Below are 25,328 nucleotides of genomic sequence, written 5' to 3'. Positions count from 1 at the left end.
AAAAGGAACAAGTAGAAGGTACTAAAACCTTTTGAATGCAGAAGACTGGAGAGCATATAAACAAAGACTGCTTCACAGGAATAGATATGAGTTATATTTACTAGTGCAGATGATTTTGAGAAAATGGGAAGCTGATCAAATGACATAATATGTTTACGATTGCAAACATGATTTAACACGAGTCCTTTTGCAATAAATATCTTACCAGGTCTTTGTTTTAAGTTTTAAGTTCATCTGCATAAAACATCACAGCATTGAAAGGCGAAAACATACTAAGACCCTAAAGCTTAAATTTTTATGACACTGCTGTACTTAGAGGACTGGTGCATCCTAGTAAGCAGTACACCTCAGTTACACAGATTGATACTTCTCTCACTTTATGAAAAACATTCAGTTGCTCTTTTCAGCCAGCCTTCTTGAATTAAAATAAAGATACAGGTATTATAAATGTTTGCCCTTGGGCTTTATTTCCCTCATCACAGCATGGGATTCACAGGAAAAGCAGTTCATGTTCAATATACTAAGCGTTTTACATACGTTATCTCACCACATAATTCTCTCTCTTTGATTAGAATATGCCGAGTTATAAATACTGGTTTCATTTTTAAGTGATAGCGCTTCAGTGTCAGACACAGCCACGATCTGAGGGAAGGAAGGAGGGGGAGAGGCTGCACAACTGCAGCCCCATCACATGGCAGACACACACATGCAATCCTAACAGCAAGGGCCACAACCCCGCAAATAGAAAGATACCACGGAATCTGCACTAGCATTTATATAAAAGTATTTGAAAAACCACCTGCAGGGTATTCCTTCTTTCTGTTTGTATTTATTGCTCCCATTTCCTAGGAGTGCCCCATGCCTTGGTTTCCATCCCCTCTCACTGACACGGCCTCCCAGCGATTACTTCTGTTGAGAAGACTTACAAATAGCAGGACACGAGCACCACTGCCTGCAGGATGTATCTGCCATTTCATGACAAAGAAGTCTTTCATAAGTACTGTTTGCTCAACCATTGGAGGCATCTGCTTGTCACATTCGGAGATCACAGTATGTTCAGAAAACAGTCACATGGATCTGAACTGAAGAGTTTCAGAAATTCAAATAAATAATTAAGCGCCCTTTAACTGTCAGCACACTCTTCAGGAGGGAGTCCGGTGCTCTGATTTGAGACACTGCATTTCTGTACGAGCATCAGCCTCGTACAGAGCCACGAGAAAGACATTTCTTTTGTTCTCCCTGTGAATAAATACAGCTCACTGCTCCAGCTATTTTCCTGAAATCCAATTCAACTTCTAACTTTAATTTTGTTCCAAGTTTCTCCCTCATTAACTCCTTCAGGAAGAAAACTGTTTTGAAAGTGCTCAAGTCAAAATATTCAATTTAATATAAATAAACTGAATATTTAAGTCTATGTTTGAAAAATATGAAGTGATTAAATCACACTGGCTATGGTTTAGGCTTATGAGTATACCATAAACAACCAACCCAAAATATTCCTTGTGCATATACTATCTGGTTTGATATTTTACTCAAACTTCCTTTACAGTTCTTGAATTATTAAAGAATAGTAAGCATCACAAGAACGGGGAAAATATCACCAAGACAACTCACTATTTTCACTCTACAAACTCCTAAGACTTAGTGCCACTGCAGGGCCTGGCCACCTCCCTGCTCAGACCCACCCTGAGCCGGCACAGCACACACCACCCCACTTTTCTCACTTTAAGCAAAAGCAAGGGTACCCTGCTCCTTTTAGAAATTATTTTTACCCCCTCAAAATACAGAGTTAGCTCAGATTTTGTTAGACAAAAAAGGAAGAGTTAGGCAACCACACTGAAAAATAATGCCAAGTTTTGAGTGAATAAATACTTGTAGGTTGTTTTCTTCCCCAGCACAAATAAACAACTTTTCAATTAGTACCAGCAACTGCCCATATACCTTCCCCAAAAATCTATTAAAAAAAATAATTTTCCATGGGAACCTCAAACTAAGGGGCCTCAGTGCGCTATTGAAACAAGATTTCTGGGAGGGAGGAACAGACAAAGAATCCAATAGGTTACCATCACCTCTCCAAATGTCTACAAATGCACGGCTTAAAAGTGTTGGTATTGATAAGGTCTTTCCCTTATATATACCATAAAACAGCCTGCAGGCTATTTAACAAAAACACAAACCTGTACAAATCTATTTTTGATACCAAAAATAAGCAAGAACAAAACAAAAAAGCAAAATAACAGACCGAAATACTCCAGTAGGGATGCAGACGTATCTACCTACATACTCAAACCAAAAATGTCATCTCTCCAGTAACTTCAGAACAAAGTGTTAAGTACAGCACACGCTGCACTCTTTTGCTGCAGCACGGAATGATGAAATAATCTGCAGAACAAGCCATTTCTTTTGGTAGATTAAGACACAATGTTTACTATAATTTTGATTTCTATTTTCAAAATAGACTTTTTAAAATTAATACAACAATGAATTAAGAGGAAAAAATTCTAATACACCAATGCAGTTACATACAATAATATGCAAAACACTTAACAGCATGTGCTGGACTTTGTGCAGCGCTAGTTAAATTTTCTACAAATGTGGGATTAAAAAGCAGTCTCAACAACATTTTAAGTTTACAAGCACTTACGTTCACATTCTTACCTCTGAAACTATTTGCAAAATCCTTAGCAAAAAACCCTAACACATCACCTATTTCCATTGGCATTAGCAACATACAAATAGCTAAATATCCCACATTAAATGCATTTTTAATGTTTAAGTGCTGCTCTGAAGCCTTCCAATTTTATAACATAGCACTTATCTACTTAAGGTAATTTACTAAGAGTTTCTACATTTCCAAAATTAAACATCGGACAAATTACTATTTCAAGTAGATTTCAATTATATATTAGTTAAGTGAACTGTTGACAGACTATTCAAGTACAAGATAACCCAAATTTATTTGGAAAGACTTTCCTACTGGGAACTGGTGAATGAATACAGACCCAGACAGCAAAAGTCGGTAACACGGCAAGACTCCGTTCCCTTCTGTTGTACAACCACACATAAGCAACCTGCAATCCACACACTGAGTGGATTATGGAGTCAGGCATCACAAATTCTCTCACCTTTTTCCCCGTGGTAGGGAAAGTCTATAGCTACTCTACCTTTCAAAAACACAATCGCCAGTAACGAAGGGCACTCCGAGAAGTGCCATCACTGCTGCTCCTCCGTTTGGTCTAGCAGGAGTGCAGCAGAACAACAACGGGTGTTCTCCCTGCTGCGAAGAAGCCAGATTCCCCACATCTGTACCACCTCTCTAACTTTCCCGCTTGAGAACAGTCACGGCACTACACAAAATGAATCAAAGTTTGCTTCATAAAACATTTACAGTAGCGACAAAACAACACACTTAATATGAAAGCAAAGCTGCATTTCGTTGTACTAAAGTACCAACAGTAGGCTTTTAGCTAATAGTGCCAGTAACACAGTTCAGTGCATGGGACAAGAGGTATGAACTCTATTCCCAAGCCCTGCAGACTACGGTACCTTTGGTGATTCAGTATCTTCCTGTCTCAAGCTTTCCTATGTAAAGGAGAGATAAGTTTCCTATCGTCCTGGGTTTGTTATTATAATATAGAACTTATTTTATTAAATATCTTGTGTAAATAACCTTGCTGTAATTTCTGTAATAGCTTTAAGAGTGTATTTTGCTACCCTCTAATATTTAGTCCATCTTTAAAGAGCGAAAGTCAACCAATAAATGCTTTAGAGAAATTCATCACATCAATTAAGAAAAAAGATCATGTAGCCTACCAGTAATCCTGCATTCAAAAAGTCTATAAAGAAACCTTGACAGCAAACTAAATGCCTCAGTTAATCTCAGCAGGTCTCTGCCTTCATTACAGCAGCCATCCCAGAATCTGGTCAGTTCTGGTAGGTTGTTCTTGTGAATTCAAGGCTCTCACTTTGCAAACTCTGAACAAGAAAAAAAAAAAAAGTGGTTGCTATTCGGCTGTCTAGATCTTTAAACACTCATCCAGCATTCTCAGCTCCCTTTCTTAACTTTAACAAGTAGCCAAAAAAGTTAGTTACATAAATTGGTGGACCTCCATCAGTGGAGAACAAGCCCGTAACAAATGGTCTGCAATTGGTCCATTCACTGCTGCAGCCTGAGAAAAAGGTTTAAAGCCGTAACAATGATGTGGGGAAATCTAGGCACTGCTCCTAACACTACAACAGTTGAGAAAATACTACCAAAAGGTAATTTAGAAGAAACACAGTACCTTTCTAACCACTGCTGAGCTGCTACCAGGGTCTCCAAGGCAGATTTTCGTTGCATCTGTATTAGATCCCCTTCAAGTGGGGTCTAATGCCGCCATCTCTTATTCAGCAAGGTCAAAAGGCAAAATTCATGCTCATGTCACAAACACTAGACCTACAGAGCAGGATTACACCAACTCAATCCATACATCTGAAAGCTTCCTTTTCAATTCCAAACCTGTGAAATGGTACTAAAAAACTACCAGAAGTAAGGTAGAATTTGTGGGGGTAGAGATTTTCCTGTCTCTAAACCATATTTGTTAAGCCTTTGTAAAGTCTTCATCCTCTCCAGAGGAACAAAATAGGCACATTGTAGCTATACTAGAAAAAAAAACACCTTATGCTTGTGCCCCAAAACCGTGTTTGGATATGGGATGCTATTAAAAGAAGTCTTTACAAGTGCCTTATATTAGATGCTTATAACGCCTTTTCAATTTGTTTTTAAATTACCAGTCTCCCTCCACAAATTTATTATTTGTCCAGAAGTCTAAAATTCAAATAGCACACTATTAAGAAAATGTTAGTTAAACCCCAGCATTTTAACTTAATATGAATACGAAGAGGAATATCCATCAATCAAACTTCATGTGAAATTTTAGCAAGTAAAAACAAACCTATAAAAATAATATTTAACAAACTGTTGAGTAGCAGAAGTGTTTCTCAACAAATACCGCAAGACAAACAGCAAAAAAAAGTCATTTCACATGAGGAATTAGGTCAGATGATTATACTGAAAGATAATTAAAGTTACTCAATTAATATACAGGATTAAAGGTATACTTGAAGTAGCATAATACTGAGCTCTTCCACATACAAAGCACAGCAAAAATGTTTCCAGACACTGCACGCAGTTAGTGTGTGTCCTTCATATGAAAAACTTCTATACTTCATTCATTTTGTATTTCACAGAGTCACTTCAGTGGCTCGTTTGCTCTCATCTTACCACCTCACTCAGAAAGCCTAGATCAAAAATGCATCTGGGAAAAAAAAAAAGGTCACTTTTGTTCCCCTCATTTTGGGTGTTTTCAGCCCCTGAATAACACTATTCTTCCTTCCAGTTGCCAATTCTGTGGGGGAGGAATTGACCTACCTGGAAAAAGACTGTAATTCAGTGGTTTACTTTGAGAAATGCCTGACCTATATTTGCATTAACTTGTATTCACTATTCTGTGATGATTGTTTTGTGGTCCTTAAGTCAGCATTTAACAGAGGAAAGGACAGGATCTCTTATAAGCTCTTTTATACCTTAGTTTAGTTTAATTAACCTATTACCTAAATTAACTGCTCCCACCAGTACCTACTTAGCTACAATAATTTTAGTTGCATGAGGAAATCTATTAAGAACTGGGAAAAAAAGTTATCAATTTATCTGGCCAAAGATAACCAAGCACTTACGTGATTCTGTTCATTGCATCTGTTAAGAATATCCAGAATCACAGTAAGAAGAATAAATGCTAAGAGCTAAACACAGACAGGAACAAACTTCAAAAGCTCTCAGTACTCCATTTCCTAATTGGAGAAGCAGAAAGACTTACAGCTTCATTTGTAAATGCAGGAGGAGGCTAGGATTTTGTAGAGCTTTAGCTAATAAGTGAGAACACTTTTCTAGAATAAGTTCTGAGAAAAGTTTTAAATTATTCTCTGGTTTTATAATGGAAGTTTGATATCTAAAACAGTGGTCTAAAAATTACTGGATATCTGTTTAAGACCACATTAATCACTTGTATTATATGAATTCCAACACTACTGCCATAAAATAAGGTTAAACATCATCATGTTTATGAATTTTTTAATTGAGTTACATTAAATGAATATGTAAATCTTAATAAACAAAGCAAAAAGAAACCTTAAATCTCAGAAGAGCCCACCAGCTAAAAATGCAAGTATCTTTAATATAAGGCTACTTTGTGTACATGGCAATCTTAGAATTTTGTTTACCACTCTAAGTAAAAATTAAATCAAAATCTAAAGTCGGACTGTGTTTAGTAAAGCACCAGTGTACTTTTGTAAATGCTACTGTATTTGGAGATTCTAGTATCTAAAATATTTTTGAAAGAATAACTGCTGAATTTATTTTCAGTTTTGGGAGTACTCAAAAGATTCGACTGACTACAGAACAGAACTCAGTCATTTTTAGATTGCCTTTTTTATCCGATTCACAGAAATAGGAGTCGTGCTTGTAAAGTGTATAAATTTCAAAGAGTGATTGACACCAGATATTTTAAGTCATTAAAAAAATCTTGTATTCTTACACTGTGTGTAATTTAAGAGGAACTTTACTTCTACCAAAATTCTAAAATATTACAACCCACTCCTAAAAAGGCATGATCACATTAATAAGATTTTAAAAGTACTTATCAGCTTACATTTAAGCTTGTTAGGGTTAGGTATTATAAGGAAACAGTTTATATCATTCTTCACATTGAAGATCTAAAAATGGAACTTGTCCTTATTTTGAAAAAAAAAAAAAAAAAGAAATTAGTAGTACTTTTTTTTTTTTAAAAAAAGTACTTTAAAAAGAAAAGTACCACCACTGCAGATTTTGCGAAAGCAATTCTCCAGCTTCCACTGATTTCACAAGGAACAAAGCTGCAGAAATGTGTCAGTATTCATACTCACAGGACTTTAATTCAAACTATACTCTTATTCAGTATAGAAATCTACTGATTTCAGCTTTACCCACACCCATGAAAATTTGGCTTACAAACAACCTGAAAAACATTGCAATAAGAGAGTAGGTTTATTTTCTAGGAAATTTTATGGAAAACTGCAAATCAATTCTAGCACTCCACCCACTGTGTTACAGGATATTCTGCCACAGGCATGTGGGAGGCTCATACACATAAGTTCTCAATATAAGAACAGTCACTTTTTAAATCAAGACCTCAAAAAAAAAAGCAAGGATTTTATTATTCCTTTTTTTCTTCAAAGATGTTTCACACATTTCCAGATTCTTAAACTACAGTCATCTTTCTTACAGGGATATCAGTACCTCTGAGGTATATCTCGAATCAGACACTCAAGACAAACACTTTAAAAACTTTAAGACCCATTCTATAAGAACAAATAGAAGAGCAAATGTAAATAGTCAAGTAGCTCCTTCCAAAAAGATAGTAGATTTTTTTTCCTGCTTATATGACAGAAGGCATTGTAAATACAGCAAGGAGAGACTTAAAGATTTGCCATTGCCATGTGTATTGAAATAGCTATGGGTAAAAAAGAAATCTTGAATCAGGCTTATCAAAACTACTTTCTTATCTGCACAAACAAGATCAATTTGACCATGCACAGACTTTTTTGCATTTCAAGAATACTAGTTTCCCAAATTCTAAATTACATGAATACTGGAACAGTTAACTCCATGCAGTCAATGCCTGTGTGATCTCTGAGTTTTCATGTGTTTTTTTTTTTTTAAATTGTATGTGACCTAGCTGAAGCCAACTGTTGGCTCAAATTAAGAGGAAGAGATCAAAATCCTGCTATATTTCAGTCTCAGACAGGACGAAAACAAAATTTCCCTGTCTAACCAGAAAGCCTGAATAGCTGTGGCTCTGCTCCAAATGGGACAGAAGATGCAGAATATGCTCTTGTTCACGTAGAGCTGGAAGAGAAGCAGGTGTGGTTCAGCAACCAGCTTTTAGGCATTCAAGGAGAACAGCTGCAGGAAAAAACACACCAACAAAGAAATAAACCCAAGCCACCCCAAAACTCTACCTGTAGCCAGTTGGATTAGAGATTGGTTCCAGTAACTGATGCTAGCAAAATGCTAGCTTTTTCTCACTTCACCAATATATTCTCCCATAAGGAGGTCTCAGGTTTCTCTACAAACATCATCTCTCTGCAATCCTGGTCAGAGGAAAACGCTGTTGATGTTCTATTAGAAGTCTAAGCTCTGTACGTGACTCATTCACTGAGCTCAAGAGTTTTAATCCTCTGCTCTAAACACTAGCCTATGTTCATAGGAAAACTAGTGACATCCTCTTAGACAGAAGATGACTGTCTCACTGCTGAAAACAGTCTGACAGCTGTAAACCAAAAGTGAAAAAATATTTGTATCTGTTCTGAATTGTAGACATGATAGCTTTCTAAGGTTTATCCTCACTCCTCCAGTTTGTTTTAAAAATGCTCGAACTACAGAAGCTTCTCCTCAATCTATATTTATCTAGTCAATTCTGACAAGACAGAATATGGTCCAATTCACACCCTTAAAGTCTTCCAAAGTGGTGGAGACAGTCTATCTCAGGATTAGTAGTACCATTTTCAAAGCTGAGGTGACTGACAGCTCACCTTAAAGTTGTAAACAGCTGTAATTAAGGATCTGTTTTACAGACAGCTCAGCTATTCAGACTGCAGTGATGGGGAGGGCACTGATGGGGACCGGGGGACACACCATGGCACACACATACTGTCCCCTAAGCAAAGGTGTCACCATTTGTGAGTCACAGCATTTTATTAATGGGCCCATACTGTAAACAAACAGGATCAAATAACACAGAAGCTCGGTCTGGACATGACCTGTGGCAACGCTGTTGACAATCAAATACAGGAGGGGCTTGCAAGATTCATTAACAGGAAGGATTCCTGCACTTTGCAAATCCGGCATCACTGATGGCAAGTTTCAGTCGGGACTTGTGATTACATTTGAAAGAAGCAGCTGCTCAAATTACCATAATTTTCTCCCATCATCCCCATAATGAATTTGGATATTTTCTCTAATTTGTCCTTCTTTCAGAGGAACATAAAAAAAAAAGAGAGAGAAAATCTGAGTTTTTGTAGTATTGTTTTAAAACAATACCACTAACATCACTGTTCCCACCCCACCTCCCCTTGTAATCCACTGGGCTCTCTGCTTGGCAACATTAGAATTTGTTTTGTTTATTCTACCATATTGCATTAAGTTTTGTTAGCAAGTATGCAGAGTTATTCTTCAAAAAAATACAAACTGTTGAAGTTTTCAGAGTTACAATGCATCGTTTCCATTGTTTAATTACTTAGGAATTATTCACCAAGCCAGATCATTCACAGCAGTGATTCAAACACCACCATGAAGCCTACTGCCATGTCACTGCAAGACTATGATCTTCAATTTCTACTCTTCCTATTTTAGCTCAGGCAAACAGCAATAATGGTTTAAGTCATTTACCACACAAGTGACATTCATGTAGAAGTTCATTTTAGTTCTTACTACACAATGGCCTACATTGAAAATACTATACAAAAAGTGTATTTGACAGGATATTTTTCAAAGGGTTTAGCATCATTTAAAGCATTTTACATATATGTGGTATTAGTTATCGTAAGTATAGTATCTTCACTTCAGTGACGCTGGCAAACAACACATAACCTTGTACTTAATGCCATTACAAAAGCAGATCATAATATTTACACATTTCCTTCTGAATGGGCATTTTTCATAACTATGTTGCCACTAAAACTGATACAGGAAAATATATTGAAGCTCAGCATTAAGACCAAGGTAAGAAAGTCAGGAACAAAGTATATAAGTGTTTTGATTTCCAATAGATATCCACAGATAATTTTAAAATATTAGACAGAAATTAAGAAATAATTTTGTAAGTTACATCTCAAATTGTCCCTGCAAGTTTTACAGTTAAAGCAACAGAAAATTGCTAAAAAAAAAGTATTCCTGCATGATTATCCTAATTTAATTTTATGCTAGTCATATCTGGCAATTAATTACTGTCTTTGAGTATGTGTAACAGTCTGATTAACTCTATCATCAGCTGATCTCTGTAACGCACTTTTTATTGTAGACAGATTTTTATGACATCTGGTAAGCCTTCAAAAATGTGAAAACTGTATTGCTGTAGTAGAACCCCTGTATTTTCCATTATACAAAACAGCTTTAATGGAGAGGGCTGGGTGCACTGCTCCTCACAGACTGTTCTGCTGAACTATATAGCGTAGCTGCAAGCTGAACAGGGAATGAAGGCATTATAAAGGTAAGTTGTTGCCATGTAGTTTTAAGGCTAAAATGAATTACAACAGCTAGTGGGGAAAAAAATAACAAAGTAGCTCTCCAGAGCCCAACCCAGAGTTTAAAACAACTTCTGCCTTTCTCTCATCTCACAAAAATTAAGGTTTTTCCTCTCTTTCTTTTATTCTCTGCTACACCTAGCATCTCCTTGGAAGTTTTCATAGCTATATATGGTCACAGGCAGGTCTAAAACACTGCCGGCCTCCAGCTGGGTCCTGCAGTAAACAGAGATGCACTCCCAAGTCCTTGGAGGGCTTACTAACCCAGGCAGGGCTCCACAAGAGTCCTTCCAGAAGGGAGAGTGCTTCAGGAAGCAGATGCACCCAAATGGCTTCGGGCAGGTGTGCTGCTGAAGTCTGAGCTACCAAGCCCAACAGAGCATATACCCAACTTGCTGGGTAGAGCCATTTAGGAGCACCCACATCCATGACACCACATACACCACCATTTCACTGTTAGTTGGGCACTTTAACTGTACTGTAGAAGCTTTCTTTGCAACACAAACGTATCTGTCAACTGACGTCTTCATTGCAGATTTTTTTCACTAATGTACTAGATACACTGACTGGGACCATTGGACATTTTGAAGGTCTGAATCTAGGCTAGATTCGATTGGCTTGTGAAACAACTGCAATTTCTTAAACAGTGAAGGTAATTAATAACAGGAAAAGCTTCCAAAACTTGTGTGGATCTTACTTATGTCTCTCAACCAAGATGAACACCGTTCCAGCAGTAAATTCTTTAATTTAACCAGAAACTCAGTGACTGCAGCAGAAACTAGTCAAAGAAATTATTTATAAATTCTGTGTTCAGCTTAGTATGTCAATTAACCTGACAAATGTTTATAAAATAATGACTCCCAAATCCCCTTCATACAAACTGGCATCCGCACTCATTTCTAAAATGAGAATTTATCCACTGTTATGAACAAGCCCTCTTCAACCCTTGAACATCAAAACAAACACTTTTAGTAGAGCATTCTTTTTTAATTATATAAAATATTGATATTCACATATCACGCAGAACAGAACCTACTCAAAAAGCTAATTGTTCCCAGCTAACATTTATAATATTGGATCATTGCTTTCTTGTGGACAAAAGCACAGTTTGAGATCATCATGCAAAGGTTTTTGTAGTTCCACAATTAATGGATTTTAGCAGACTGGGGTGGCACAGATTATCTATTAAATTAACAAACCGCATAGGTATGTAACATTCTCTCCATACTCATTTTAGACAATAAAGCTTATTAATCCTAGAAGAAGTTTTAAAGTCTTTTACTATTCTCTAAAGAACAATAATATCAAGAATAACCAAATGTTGAAATAGTTTTAAATCAAACAAGTGTGAGCATGAACTGTAAACACAGGAGCATATCAGGTGACTTCAGACAATCTCTGCAGGAACGCAGAACAAGCAGTTTCCCATAGAAACCCAGTAACATGAAAGGACTAGCTCCAATAGTGAAATCGGCAGCCTGAGACTAAGCTTCACCATCACTGGAGCACCACACTGTTCTACCACTGATTACTAAAACCTACTGTCCTTCCCAGGCTGCTTATTTAAGAGCCTTCTGATCAAGTATCATTTACTAATAAAAAGATTAACTATTTCACATGCTTAATATATGTAAAATAGGTTCTACAAGAGATGCATATTTTGACATCAAATGAGCTACTGAGAGCTGTATTAGCTACCCATTTTCACAGGTAAATTCTGTGCCTCTGTTCCTTGAAGTAATATCCTTTAAGGAAAATCCAGTGTTCTGTTTTGTGTGACAGGTCAGGAACATTCATCACACTATCTATACACAGAAACTAAAAATCACAATACAGCCTGTAGAAGGTGATTCAGAATAGACCAACTCTAGTGCCTGAACACACCTACCTGCTCCAACAGATGGGCTCAGAGCCAAGCTCAGACATTTGTTACATGCCTACAGTTCCATAATGTGATTAACTCCTATATGCCCTGTACTTTGAAATAAGTTACCTTTCAAAAAATAAGAAGTACTACTGCTTATTTCATATTTTATTTAAAAGAATTGAAAGCTATACAAATTATGACAACTAAATAAAAAGTATTTGTTCTCACTGAGTAGCAAGATCAGCTCAAATGTTCAAGATCAGAGTTCAGATAAACAAAAGAGCAAAGTCTCAATGCTAGTGCACGTAAACCACCATGAAGTACCAAATAAATCTTATCAGGTATTTCAGAGCCTTCATTCACCATCCACGTGAAAGAAGTTCACTGCAGGACTACGATCAAGTAGTTTTAAAATACAAAACAGCAAAGGTGTTAAATGAGGTAATTTTCATTATTATTGCACAAAGAATCTTTTATATAGCATTTCAAGTAAAAGAAGTTGAAGGAGGTTTCATTTTCCTGTCAGACCAACTAACCTTAATGCTTATTGGAATGCTATCTGCAGCAAACGCAAACAGTAATCACCAAAACTTATTATTTTATGTCTTCATCCACCTCTCCCTCCAACTGAGATTTTTTTTTTGTCCCAACTATACCTCTGCTCTCCCAGTTTCTTCACTAATCCATCTCAAGTCACTGCTGTATTAGTTCCTCAGCCTTGCAGGTAAGAAAAGAAAATGTTACATTTGTTGACTAGTCATAGGAAAAGGCTCACTTTTAACCTGAAAAGAATGCTACCTGTATACTGGGAAATGTCCAATACGTGGCTGGTCATTCATTAAATCTGACTTTATAATGAACAAGTTTCAAACTGGCATTCTTTCAGAATTAGATCTTTCTAGTGTGAAAGCTTGTGAAGTGCTGGAGCTGGAGAAGACGACTAAAAGTCTTCAAAACCCCTACAACCAATAGGTTTTGAACTTGAAACCTACATAAGGAGATTTACATATATACTTTGTACCATATACTTTCATTTACTCTGAAGAAACATGTATTTAGTGACCCTCTGGAAACAATGTATGTCTGAGATAGACCATTCCCAAAATAAAGACAGTAAAAAGCTCTGCACTACAAAAAAACTTCCTTCTACACATGTAGCACCCTTGAAAGAATGAAAATATTTTATGTTCTGGGGTTTGGTTTTGTTTACTGTGTGACAGGATGCCTACAGATCCATTTATCTAACTCCTGTATGAATAAGAAAAACTACTTGTCCATCCACTACAAAGGTAATCTTCCAAGCATGGACCTACCATCTACAGACAGATCTACTGATTCTAATTATCACGGCTTTGCATTAGCAGAACAAGCCTTTGTGCTGGCATCATTCAGAGCATTACCTCTCTGGAGCCATCTGAAAACCTCCAAGTATCACAGTGCTGCTTTACCATCAATTTTTGCAGAGCAGAAAAGGACTCAAATCCTGTATACGAGAAGATTTTTGCACCTAGGATAAACATGGCATTAAAAAAAGAAAAAAGCTTCCTTTTTCCTTTCATCAGCAACAGGAATGAGAACTTGAAACAAGACTGCCTTACAGATTTAACTAGTAAGAGAGGTTCATATCACAACTACAGTAGAAATACACTCAGGAAAAGAATCTCCATATCCTCTCCCTTTGCAGAAGCTGTAGAGAAAGTAGGTATCTCCACTGGCTGCCTCTTTCTAAAGTTAGACATGCTCACAATCCCAATCTCTATGATTATTTCTGATATTTCTGAGTATAACCTCATCATATGAATAATACATACTTTTTTAAATTTTATACTTTTTCCAATATCTCTATTACCATATTATGAAGTCATTTCTATTATAAAACATACTTCAAATCAATAGCTACTTGCATTACTTCTCAGCTTAAGTTCTGCCAAAAATAAGAAACTGCTGTGTAACTCTCAAATTGCATTCTATAATGGTAAATTAAAATAGGCTTGTCTAATGGTTCTTCCCAGTGAAATTCAATATAGCCCCAGCTTCCAAATAAAGCATAAGACTATTTGACATAACTAACTATATTGCAAATGATCAGTTGCAAGGATAATTCATGTTGGAAGGGACCTCAGGAGATCATCTAAATACCTGATATAGAAATGTTAGAAGTAATCCTCTGTGAGATTATTTCTAAAGAAGAGAAAGTTATTCCACTCTGTGGTAGCAGGCATTAAAATAAAGCAAAGTATAGTTTCTCAAACAGTCTAGTATCAATACAAAATATTAGCTTTTTTTAATGTAACAAACTGAGAAACCAACTGTTCTTAAAATATACAGAACTGCCTCACTGATTAGGCAATACCTAATCTGCTTAGAATCTAAATGGATGAACTTGCAAGACCTTAAATTTAGGAAAAAAACAGCAGCTGTCAGATTTTTTACATCATTGATTAAGAGATACCAGGAAATTAAATTCTGGAGGGAGACTACACAGCAAGTACTTCCTCCTCACCCTTTACATACACACAAAAGGCTTTGTATCTTCATTATGGTAAAGTGTATTTTTATTGTCTAGAAAGAGCTCAAAAACCAAAGCTCTCCAAAACATACAGAAAGCGAGATCAGGACCTGCTCAAAACAAAACCACAGCTGACTGTTAAAAATAGGCTAGAAAATACAGCATAATTAGTGTACCTATATACCTGACATGATGGCGGGTAGAATCAACATTGCCACCAATAAGCAGCTTAAAAATAGATTAATGAGCAAGGTACAGCTCATTAGAGAACAGAGATGAACCTGTGACACCTGCAACAGCACAAGCAAGCAAAGAGATAGACACCTGAAATAGTCCTTACTACATATCTCTAAATACTAAACACACTACGGCAATGCTAGTAACTACAGCTTAGCGTTAACTGCTTTATCCGACTATTAAAAGGACATGATATAGAAAGTTAAAACCAACATGAACAATGTCTATGATACTACTTTTAAAGAACTGTTTTAGTATATACAATGAAAAACCAAAGGCTGTGTTCAGGCTGCTAGAACTCCACTTTGTGCTGATAATTGGTATCTACCATCCTGCTCTAGTAAAAGAAACCTACATGAAAAATCCAGTGCCAAGTCAAGCTACGCCGACAGGCAAGACTGACTAAATATGGTTCCTGAGAGTGCCAGCATTAGAGATTTTGGGACAGCAAGACAGAGCTGGTGGGTCAGTGGCCGCCCTGCAGAACACAGATAGGTGACATCACAACCAACCAACGGGGAAGTCAAGGCTTTCCATGCTCCTTCTCAAGCTCCATCCACTGATCAATTTGCTTAGAACTAAAAAAAGGTGTAATTTAAATAGTTAATTCAAGTCAAAATAGAGTTATGGATTATGTAGAGCCAAATAAATGATACCTACAACTCTTCTTTACCTTACTGAAGTTAGGACTAGTTATTAAAAAAAAAAAAAATCTTGATGCACAGTTATCTAAGTTTCTCAAGAGTGCACCAGAACTCATGTATATTGGGTAAAAAAAAAAAACCCAAACAAAAAAACCAACCTGTCATTTTAGATCTTCCCCACATCTGAACAAGAAACTTCTGACAGACCACAATGCTTTCAGAAAAGCTGTTTACATTTCTATTACAGAGTAACAACAAATATATTAAGATTAAAGTTAGCTATAAAACAGTAGTAACTCTTGCTACTACCAACTGAATTGGACAAATCGTTTATCAATGATGACTAAAAAAGAGAAAAGAAAGAAAGAAAAGCCTACCATTCAGTGAATTTTACCAGCAGCCTTACTTCCAGAGACTTAACCAAATTAGACTATAAGAGATAGCAATTGCCATTCAATGGCAGAGCAGCTTCAAAATAGGGTGTTTTGCCAGACACAAAGACATTTCTTAAAGTGCCAAAGAAAAGTGATTACACACTATTAGAATAAAACACAAATTACTACTTATTTGTTTAGACATAAAGTGCATCCCTCCTTTTACAATTAGTAGACAATTGCTTTTATGGAGAAAATTGTACATAAAATGCTAAACGAACTTTAAAATGCACTTACTAGTCTACATTGCCTCCCCTCATAGACATTTCAGAGTGCATCAGGAATGCAAGAGGCCACCTTCTACTTTCAAGCTACCATTATGCACATCGCACAAAGTCACTCCTAGCAATAGATGATGCAAAAGAACACAATCTTACTAATCACTGCTTTGCTCTATAAAATTTTGTAAATAAGTGGAAAGAATACAAAATTACGTGCGTAGTAATTTGGCTGTAGCAACAGACAATACACACATGAAGACACAAAACTTATTTTTTTAATGCGGTATTTTACAATGAAATAACAGAGGAGGGGGGGATGTGCTTTACACAAACTTAGTTATAGGACGTTCAAAATCAACTATTGGCAAAAGTTCTCTTCTTATGCCATTCACTACCAACTAATAACCTCTAGAAGTCGCCCAATACAAAAGGCAAAGAAAATGGAATATTTTTAATGTTACTTAGCATCTTGAAACAAGACAAAATTCCTTTGTGGACTTGAGTCTGGAAGCTAGCAGGGTAACAAAGTGCCCCTTTAACCAGCTGAAAAAAGAACTTCCCGCACTCCAAGTGCTTTTGTTTACAAGGTTGTAATTACTGCTATTCAAAGATTTAGTTATAAAGTTACTTGAGCAAGAGCAAGGAGACATCAAAAAGGTTTTGAACTACATATGGAAGCAAACATTGACTATGTACTTAAACAAAAGGCATATAGGCCATAGGAAAAAAATGGGGAGAGCATAAGCACATTCCCTGTAGATGAGAAATTGTTAAGCTTTAAGTAAGGTAACAGGTTATTAAGTAGTTGTGAAACTCTCCTGACTTCTTCCTATACATACTTGGCTAAGGAATATATTAACATACCATAATCCCAAGCCAATGTACTCCTACAAATTTTATTAAAACTACCAAATTTTGCATCTTATCAGCAGAAGGCTTGATTTTCCAAATCAGTTCTCCACACCATTTAAACCAAAATCCCTCAATTCTCAACTATACCACCACAGAACAGTGTATCGTTACTACTTGGCTGTTACCAAGTTTTGCTGTCTAGGGATCTACCTACATAAACTCACCTGAGACACGCTGGTGAATACGTGTTTCCAGCCTGTGTTCCACAAAACCTTGGGCACCCGTGGACAGCTAAGGGTTCACATACAGCTAAAGGTTCCCATGCAGGGGTCTGTGTTCCCACTTGAAGCTTTAAAGGCAAAGGTCTAGACAGTTGACACACCAATGACCCAATCTTCCTTCCTTAAGATAATTTCATTAATGCACATTAAGCTTAGTGTCCTGCCTTCCCTCTTCACAACACAGTGGGTCAGAATGACATGTTCAGAACATGGCATAAAATTTAAAGGTCAAAAGTACTATATATAGGGTTGAACACTGTTTCACTGAACTTTTACCACCCTGTACTACCAGCCTACTACCTAGTGAAAATCAGCTATGATACTGTATTTCCCTCCCAAGCATTCACAAATTCCCAATCCCTTATAACTTAAAGAGAACATTTTAAAATAACATTCTTCTTAGTTCTATAATAATTTATGCTTCCTATATTGTTCTCAGTGTCAGTTACCTTCTATCCCCACACTTCTACTCATCTCTGTCCCAAACACCATGCTCTGCTTCTTTCCTTATTTTCCCCTCCCGACCCTTCAACATGTCAGCTGCTCACACATGCCTCATCCATTCTTTCTGGCACATAAAGTGTGAAAAATATGTGGAAAATTCATTACCTCTAAATAAATGATGAGAGTGCCCTACTACCCAGGTGCATCTCCCAGAGGAATAATGAACACATATGTCCTTCTCTGCTGAAGGGGAGGAGCATATCATCACTGGTTCCACAGGCACCCTAAAAACTTGTCTAGAGAGTGTAAAGATCATTTGCTCTACTTGCTCATTCTCGCTATGACAAGAGTGCTCACTCTGCACCACAACTGTGCTATCCCAGCCTCTCCTTCAGGCTCTTCTCCACAGTTAACAGCTGCAGTCTCTTTCCAACACAATAAGAGAATGGAAGCAAACTTGTGCTTGACAGCTTCACTGCTGCCCAGGGCCTTCTGGAGAGCAATTTAGTACCTCAAAATTTGAAAGGACCACTGCATTACTTGAATAAACTACTTACTGCCTTTTCAGGGCTTTCTAAATCTTGGATATTTTACACATCCATTTTCATGAGAACTCTTATAAATTTGATTGCAGAAGAACCAGCTGAAAAAGCTTTGAAAATTACATCACTGCAAAGCTAATTGCACTTCAAAATTCAAATAGGCATTTTCAGTTACTCATGTCCGAGGAATTTCAGAGAAAAGGCTTATTGCAGAAGAATGTGGTAAACAAAACAAAAATCCTTACTTAACGCATAATACAAACTACAAAGAACAAACAAAAGAGAAACAAAACATGGTATCCTAAGAGTGGTAAGACACATGACAGAAAGGGAACATGGTACCTGAACAGTGATATGATATTCAGTATCCTTTAATCAGAAATGAGGGTAGAATCAAAGTAAAGATGCCACTTGCCACTTCCACTACAGAAATATCACTGAACATTTCATTATATTCAATATATAATGCAATCTTTGCTGCAGTGTGTGCATTTATAAAAGAAAACATACTATCTTACAATAAAAGACCAAAAACCCAAGAGTTCCCCAAAAGTTTTACTTACCACAATAGTGGCAATACTTCTCTTTATCAACTTTTAGGTTTCCCCAAAGTTATCGAAGAAATTCAGCAAATTGAAAAGGAAGAGGACACCATCTATCATGGGATCTCAAAATTATTCCCTAGAGTGAATTTTATCCTTTCTCACACTAAGTAACAACCACCTTACCTCTATAGGTAAGCACAAGCCACAAGTCTTGCCCAGGTGGCTCACCAATGGCAGAGGCTTGGGAGAAGGACACCCCAAACCCACACACTGTTCCACAGAGCCATCCTTCTACCTTTTCCAAAGACGGATATCACAGTCCTATTGTTGGACACCTGACAGGATCCCAAAATTTTTGATACCTACTAATTCTGCCATTTAGTTACACGTAGTTTGGGGCATGTCACAATCTCACTGTGCAATGGCTTCTTCACCTATTATAAACAGAAGACCATGCTTACCTTCATGGAAAGCTTTTGATATCAGACAAGCAACATACAAGTACCCCTACTGCAGAAGTGCCAACAGAAATCTCTTTTTACCTGTTAAGAGCAAAACAGTAATTCTAATGCACGCCATCCAAAGTAACATTGAGGACACAGGACATCATACCTGATTTTATAATTGGGTAAGGTGTGCTTGCGCTTAATAACTTTCTTGAACTGGTTCACAATGATAGAAGTGAGCTGAGGCATGGGCCTCCCTTCAAACTGAGACTTCACTTCAAACAGTATCACAGGGTCATCCATAAAAGAGAAGTACCAGTGCGTGAAGGGCAGGCGTGTGAAGACCAGCTTCAGCTTCCCCATCACCCGGGAGATCTTGACAAAGAGGTAGGCCGACTTGCCAAAGACCAAGTCGGCATCGATGGCCAAGTGGAAGCCACCGTTGTACTCCAGGTCTACCTCAAAGCCCAGCTCCTCAGGGCAGCCCTCTTCGTTGCAGACCACTGGCCGAATGAGCTTGACAGCTTTGAAGACGGGCAGGACGTTGCCGAGAGAGACGTCCCTGAGGCTGAGCCCCTCCAGCACCTTCCCCGTCATCTTGGCCTGGAGCAGCTCCTCAAACTCCACCTTGATCTTCTTGGTGACCCAGTTCCTGACCAGGGCCGTGTCCCTGAGCTCCCTGAAGAGGAAGAGGAAGATAGCATTGAGGAAGTGGCACGTCTCCTCGCGGGAGGAGGGGGCCGGAGGGGGCTCTGGCTGCGGCTGCTGCTGCTGCTGCGGCGGCGGCTGCTTGGCGCTGGGCTCCGGGCCCGGGGCGGCGGCGGGAGCCGCCGCGGCGGCCGGCGCTGAGGCCGTGGACGGGCCGGGAGCCGGCTCCGGAGACGCCTGGCTGCCGGTCGGCTCCGAACCCTGGAGGTAGTCCCTGAGGCTGTGGTCGGCCGCGACGCGGGCGTAGACGAGGCCGTCGGAAGCTCCGGCCGCGCCGGGGGGCTCCGGTTTCTTCCTGTAGAGGAGCAGGAGCTGGAGCAGGAGCGTGAGGAAGCAGCCGGCCAGCGCCGAGAGCAGGATCACATAGACCAGCAGCATCCTCGCCGCGCCCCCCGCCGCGCCCCGAGCGCGCTGCCCTCACCGCGCCACCGCCATGGCGGGGGCCGCGCCCGCAGGCCGGCGTTTAACGGCCGCGGCCGCCTGAGGCTGCCTCATCCGGGTCCCCCCACCGCCCTCTCCGCGGCGGCGGGCAGGGGGCGGGGCCGGGCCGGCACCAGCCAACGGCGGCGCGGCCGGAGCCTCCGCGCGGCCCCATTGGCGGAGACGGGAAGGGTTCGCTGGGTACGTCGCGGCGCCGCGCGGGGTGGCGTCACAACGCGGCGGGCGCATGCGCGCGCGGGGGGGTGTCTCCACTGCGGGCAGCCGGGCGGGCTGAGGGGGCGGCGGGCGGGACGGCGGCTCTCCTCAGCGACCCGCTGCCTTCCTCAGCGACCCGCTGCCTTCCTCAGCGACCCGCTGCCGGGGCGCACGGGAGCGCACAGACACACGCACAAAGCGTGCGAGCCTCTGGAGCTCCCCCCAGAGCTCGTCCCTCGGCACGGTCGCGCGGGAGGGGGGCTCTGCGGCGGCCGACCCGTTCCCGCCGCCGCCTGTGAACGAGCAGGGCCGTGACTGCGGCTCGGTTTATCGTTACTTCGCCAGAAGAAGGCTGGGGGGGGGGGAGTTTAGCCGAATGCCGTTAAGTGTCAGTCGAGGGGGGGGTGTCTGGGGCGCCGTCGCCCGCAGGGGTAAAGGCATCGCCGCTGCGCGGGGGGACGGAGAGGGAAAAGGTCCCGCCTGTGGGAGGGTGACCGGTTTCCGTGGGCACTTCGTTGCCCAAGGAAGGTACGAGGAGTGATGAGAGAGAAAGGACATTTTAGTCTCTTCAGAAATGGGCAGGTGGATGGTGATTGTTTTTGTAAAATTGCTCTGGGGAAGGGCAAAGACAAAACGTGTTTTCGTGGGAGTTCTGTGAATTCCTAGAACCTCTTCTCCGTTTCCTGCTGCTGAGAGGTGCTTTTAGCAAATTTTGAAAATGCTATATAGTTGACGTTTTATCAAGCTCTGCTGTTATTGGTGATAAGATAAACCTGTTTCCATCTTCTTCAACTATTTACTAATGCTTAAACGCTGTCATTGAATAAATGAAGTAAAAAAACCAACCAAACATGGAGGAAAGGAATATGAAGAAAAGAAAGCTGAAAACTGTGCACAACATCATAGTATTTCAGCCTGGGATGTACGTGAGATGCTGTTGCCTTGCACTTAGGACTGAACTACCACGGCAGTCGAGGACAGTGGTTTCTTTGTAGGACAGACTGACTGTTGAAGTCAGAGAGGTAACACGGGAGGCAAGAGATGCAATCCATGCAGGAGGCAGGGCAAGTGGCAGCCGATCAAACTGAGAACCAGGAAGAACGGACATTTATAAAAATTGCTTTAAAAGCAATGAACAAGGATAGAAAGAAGAAACATGACATGAGGAAGGGCTACAGTGAGTGGGAAGAACAGATGTGGAGACTTCAGAAGGGGTCGTTTTGAATGTTTTGAGAGACTAACCCAGAAGACCCATTATATTCAAATTTGGTTTACAGAAGTGTCATATAAAATAACCATATTTTTACTGGAAAATACAAACATACTTCCAAAAAAACTGTTATTCTAATCTGGCAAACTTATTTAAAGGCCAGATCAAAGCTGTTATGTACTGCTGGAGAATGTACTATGATAGCTGCACATTGTTTTTCCAGGTGCTTCCCTGTGTCAGGGGTAGTCTTTTCTTTCAGTCTTGAAATAGAAGTTTTATAATCTCTGAAAGACAGCCACAATTAAGACAAAAGTTACTTAAGTGATAAAGCTTGGTTTTTACACCTGTTCTCATTTTTAAATATCTAGCTAAAAGGTTCTTAGATAATGTTATATTTTAATAGAATAAAAGAAAACTCAGGCTCACATTGTTGGTTGGGGTTTTTTTGCCAACCTCCAGAACTACTTAAAAATGCAGACAAGAAGAGAAGAAAATGTGAAATTTAAATGCCAGGAAGATAAAAGCCCTCTTCTCCTTCCCGCTTCATAAAGTGTTTGGGGTGGGAGGATTGAAAAGCTCTTAATGATGCAGTGCTGTGGTTTGAAACTAGAGATTCGGAGTATGAATTTTTTATAGGTCTTGTGACTGCAAGTTGAAATGCTTGAGTGTTTAACAGAGCATTTCTATAGAAATACCAGAGAGGTCATTAGAACCACTCTGTTATGAACATTTGAACCGCTCTGTTATGGGCCTTTACCATGGCTAATACAGGCATATGCGGTAAGAATGGAAAGGTTTTGGATTTGCACTTAAATGACTTTTCAGATAAGGAGTAATATATTCAGAAAGGCAATAGCAGCCTTGGTTTTGGGTCGGGAGGAGCAGCAGGAGAAAAAACCAAAAAGTCATGTTGCAGATGTCTCAATTGAGTATTTCCTTCTCTTAAACAAGCAGATAGGAAATTTGGCACATTTTGTGCACCTGATGGCAGCTTCAGAACCTCTGAAATGTTCAGCTCGGTAATCACTTTTTACTCTCCCAGGAACAATTTCAATAGGACCCGTGTTATCTTAAAGACATCTTATGAAGCAAGAATCAGGCATGTTTTAGCATTTTCAATGAGAATGAACAAATAAAGGGAAATAGCAGCAAATGTGTTAACACAAATACAAAAAGGATGTGCAAAAAGTGTTATAAAATAGGATTGAAATAAGAATACTATTTAAATTTGTCAAGTAGCAGAGAAAAAAAAAGATTCGTCATAATACCATCTAAAAATGGCCTTTAAGAGCATATTTTACTTTGGCTTCAATTTAAAATTACTATGGCATTTTCTGGAAGTCTGGATAAATGGAAAGGTGTATGCAATCTCACCAGTTTCCACCCTGGTTACATAGAGCTTTGTAAAACTGTGTAGAATATACTCAACTATTTGCACTTTGAGCAACTGGAAATTAACTAAATAGGATGCAAGACATGCAAAAAAACCCCAACTGGCCTTATATGCATATTTGATTTTTTTACAAAGTACTAGGGGAGAGTTTATTAAAAGGGATATTTCACCTATACTTAGACAAGGAAAATACTCTTTTCTTTTGCAAATCAATTTAGGACATGACAGCAACAAACCTGTAAGTGTAGAACTTCAAAATGAATTTTCAACATTTTGCAGGAGATTGCAACAGTGCTAGTGTACAAAGATTGCAAAATATGTAGAGCCAGGTAATTTAATAGAGAACAAGTAGCATAAATTCACAGAAAGGACACGTGTGTGAGCCAATCCTCCTGTTGTAAGTGGAGTAGTGGCACCCTAGGAACATTCCTCTTGATTCATCTCATTCATGACTGATCCAAGGATCTTTGGGTTTAGGAGCATTTTAATGACAGCAGGACCGGTCGAAGAGGCACACTTTAAAGTTCACGTCATGGTGCTGAGGAAAGAAACACCCATATCACAAGCTTAGAAGAGCGATTACAGGTGGTTGGGTTTTTTTCAAAGCTGCAAAGTAGTCCAAATAGATTATTTTTCAAAGCAGGAAGTGCTGGGCTGTTTTGTAATGAGTGGTTTTAGTAATTGTCTTCATCACTGGACTGGAGTCGTTGCCTGCTTTTGTAATATGTTAGCAAAATTATTTCATTCTTTTCTGGGCCTCCTATTGTTTTTGTATTACATGTCTTAGAGACCAAAATTAGATTATCATTCTCATGGTGCTGCATGAAACAGGATTTAGAAAGTGATTAGGTAAATTCATGAGGAAAAAAAAATCCATTGAAGGCTATTAAATACAAAGATTGCTGGAAGTTACACTGGTGATGACAGACTGCTGTGGGGTGTCCTTTTCTTTTGACCATCCTCAGGCAACTATGATTTCAGACAGGATATGCTGCATGGAGAGCAGCTGGTCTGGTCCAATTCTGAAGATATGTTAAAAAAAAAAAAGACGAAATGCAGTGAGCAGAACTGCTTCCAGTTTTAGTTCTGAGCTCTGCCAAGCACAATGTCATCTTATTGTCAGATGATCCTACGTTTTATTGGAGTAAACCTCATTAAAAGCACTGAGGCTTTGAAGCATGTTAGATTTCCTTTGAAATAATCGGAATTCTTTTTTTTTTTTTTTTTTTTTTAAAGTCTGCCTTTTGAAGAGGCAGGTTGCAGTATGAGTTTGCTCCCAGTGCTGGCGGAAAGGGCCCACCCTACCTCCAGCTGGTCCCCGGGAAGACTTCTGTTCAGCTTGCCTGGAGGAGCTCATCTGTCGCGACCCCTCTGAGCCCATTCCTTGCACAGAGGACGGTCCATCTCTTGTGGCTCAGTGTTCGTTTCCAAACTCCTCAAGTACATTTCACTGTCATGAGCTAAGCTCCTCCACTCAGAAGTGGAGGAAAAAAATACAGTTTGGGTGACTCAATCGTATTTAAGCTGTATTAGTGCTATAGAGAACCGCCAGCAGATCATGAATTGTTGGATCCATTGAGTTGAATGCATCCATTTATCCTACTGAAAAATCTGACCCTCAACATTTAGATAGTTTTAAGGATGGCAGTTGAGAACTTCAGGGGGGTTTATTGCTATCCTAGAAATGACTCACCATATGAATTCAGAAAAGGAAGCTAGACCCATGTTTTTAGGATTGGAATGCATTTTACATGCTGCTTTTTGGTTGGATCCTACCTGAGACTCCTAAACCTCAATTTTCAGAGCTAAATGAGAAACTGCAGTTTACTTTGGAATTGTGAATACTGTTTACAGCGGCAGAAAAAAAACTCTATTGGCTGCCCAAAGATGCGGATGCCCCAAATTGACATTCATTTCTGAAAAAAGAGGCTTTTAACTTTGAGTCTCAGTTTGCCAGTGTAATGTGATCTGTCTCACAACAGGGATACTCTGGTTGGTTATAAACAGCTTTGCAATCTTACATGCAACACATAAAGCACTTG

At 39.2% G+C, this 25,328-nt stretch overlaps 1 protein-coding gene across 1 annotated transcript in view; it reads right to left on the bottom strand.

Annotated features, from left to right (window-relative positions):
- The window catches only part of PDZD8 (PDZ domain containing 8), a 66,858-nt gene extending 46,279 nt beyond the window's left edge, over positions 1–20,579 (bottom strand). Inside the window, exon 1 of the mRNA XM_075504468.1 lies at positions 19,506–20,579. Within this exon, the coding sequence (XP_075360583.1) occupies positions 19,506–20,425 (920 nt within the window). The 5' untranslated portion in view covers positions 20,426–20,579. The remainder of the gene's footprint in view (positions 1–19,505) is intronic.
- Positions 20,580–25,328: the final 4,749 nt, after the last annotated feature.

Source organism: Mycteria americana, chromosome 6 (assembly GCF_035582795.1).
Source record: "Mycteria americana isolate JAX WOST 10 ecotype Jacksonville Zoo and Gardens chromosome 6, USCA_MyAme_1.0, whole genome shotgun sequence".
Taxonomy (NCBI): Eukaryota; Metazoa; Chordata; class Aves; order Ciconiiformes; family Ciconiidae; genus Mycteria; species Mycteria americana.
This window is presented reverse-complemented; position numbering and strand designations above follow the sequence as displayed.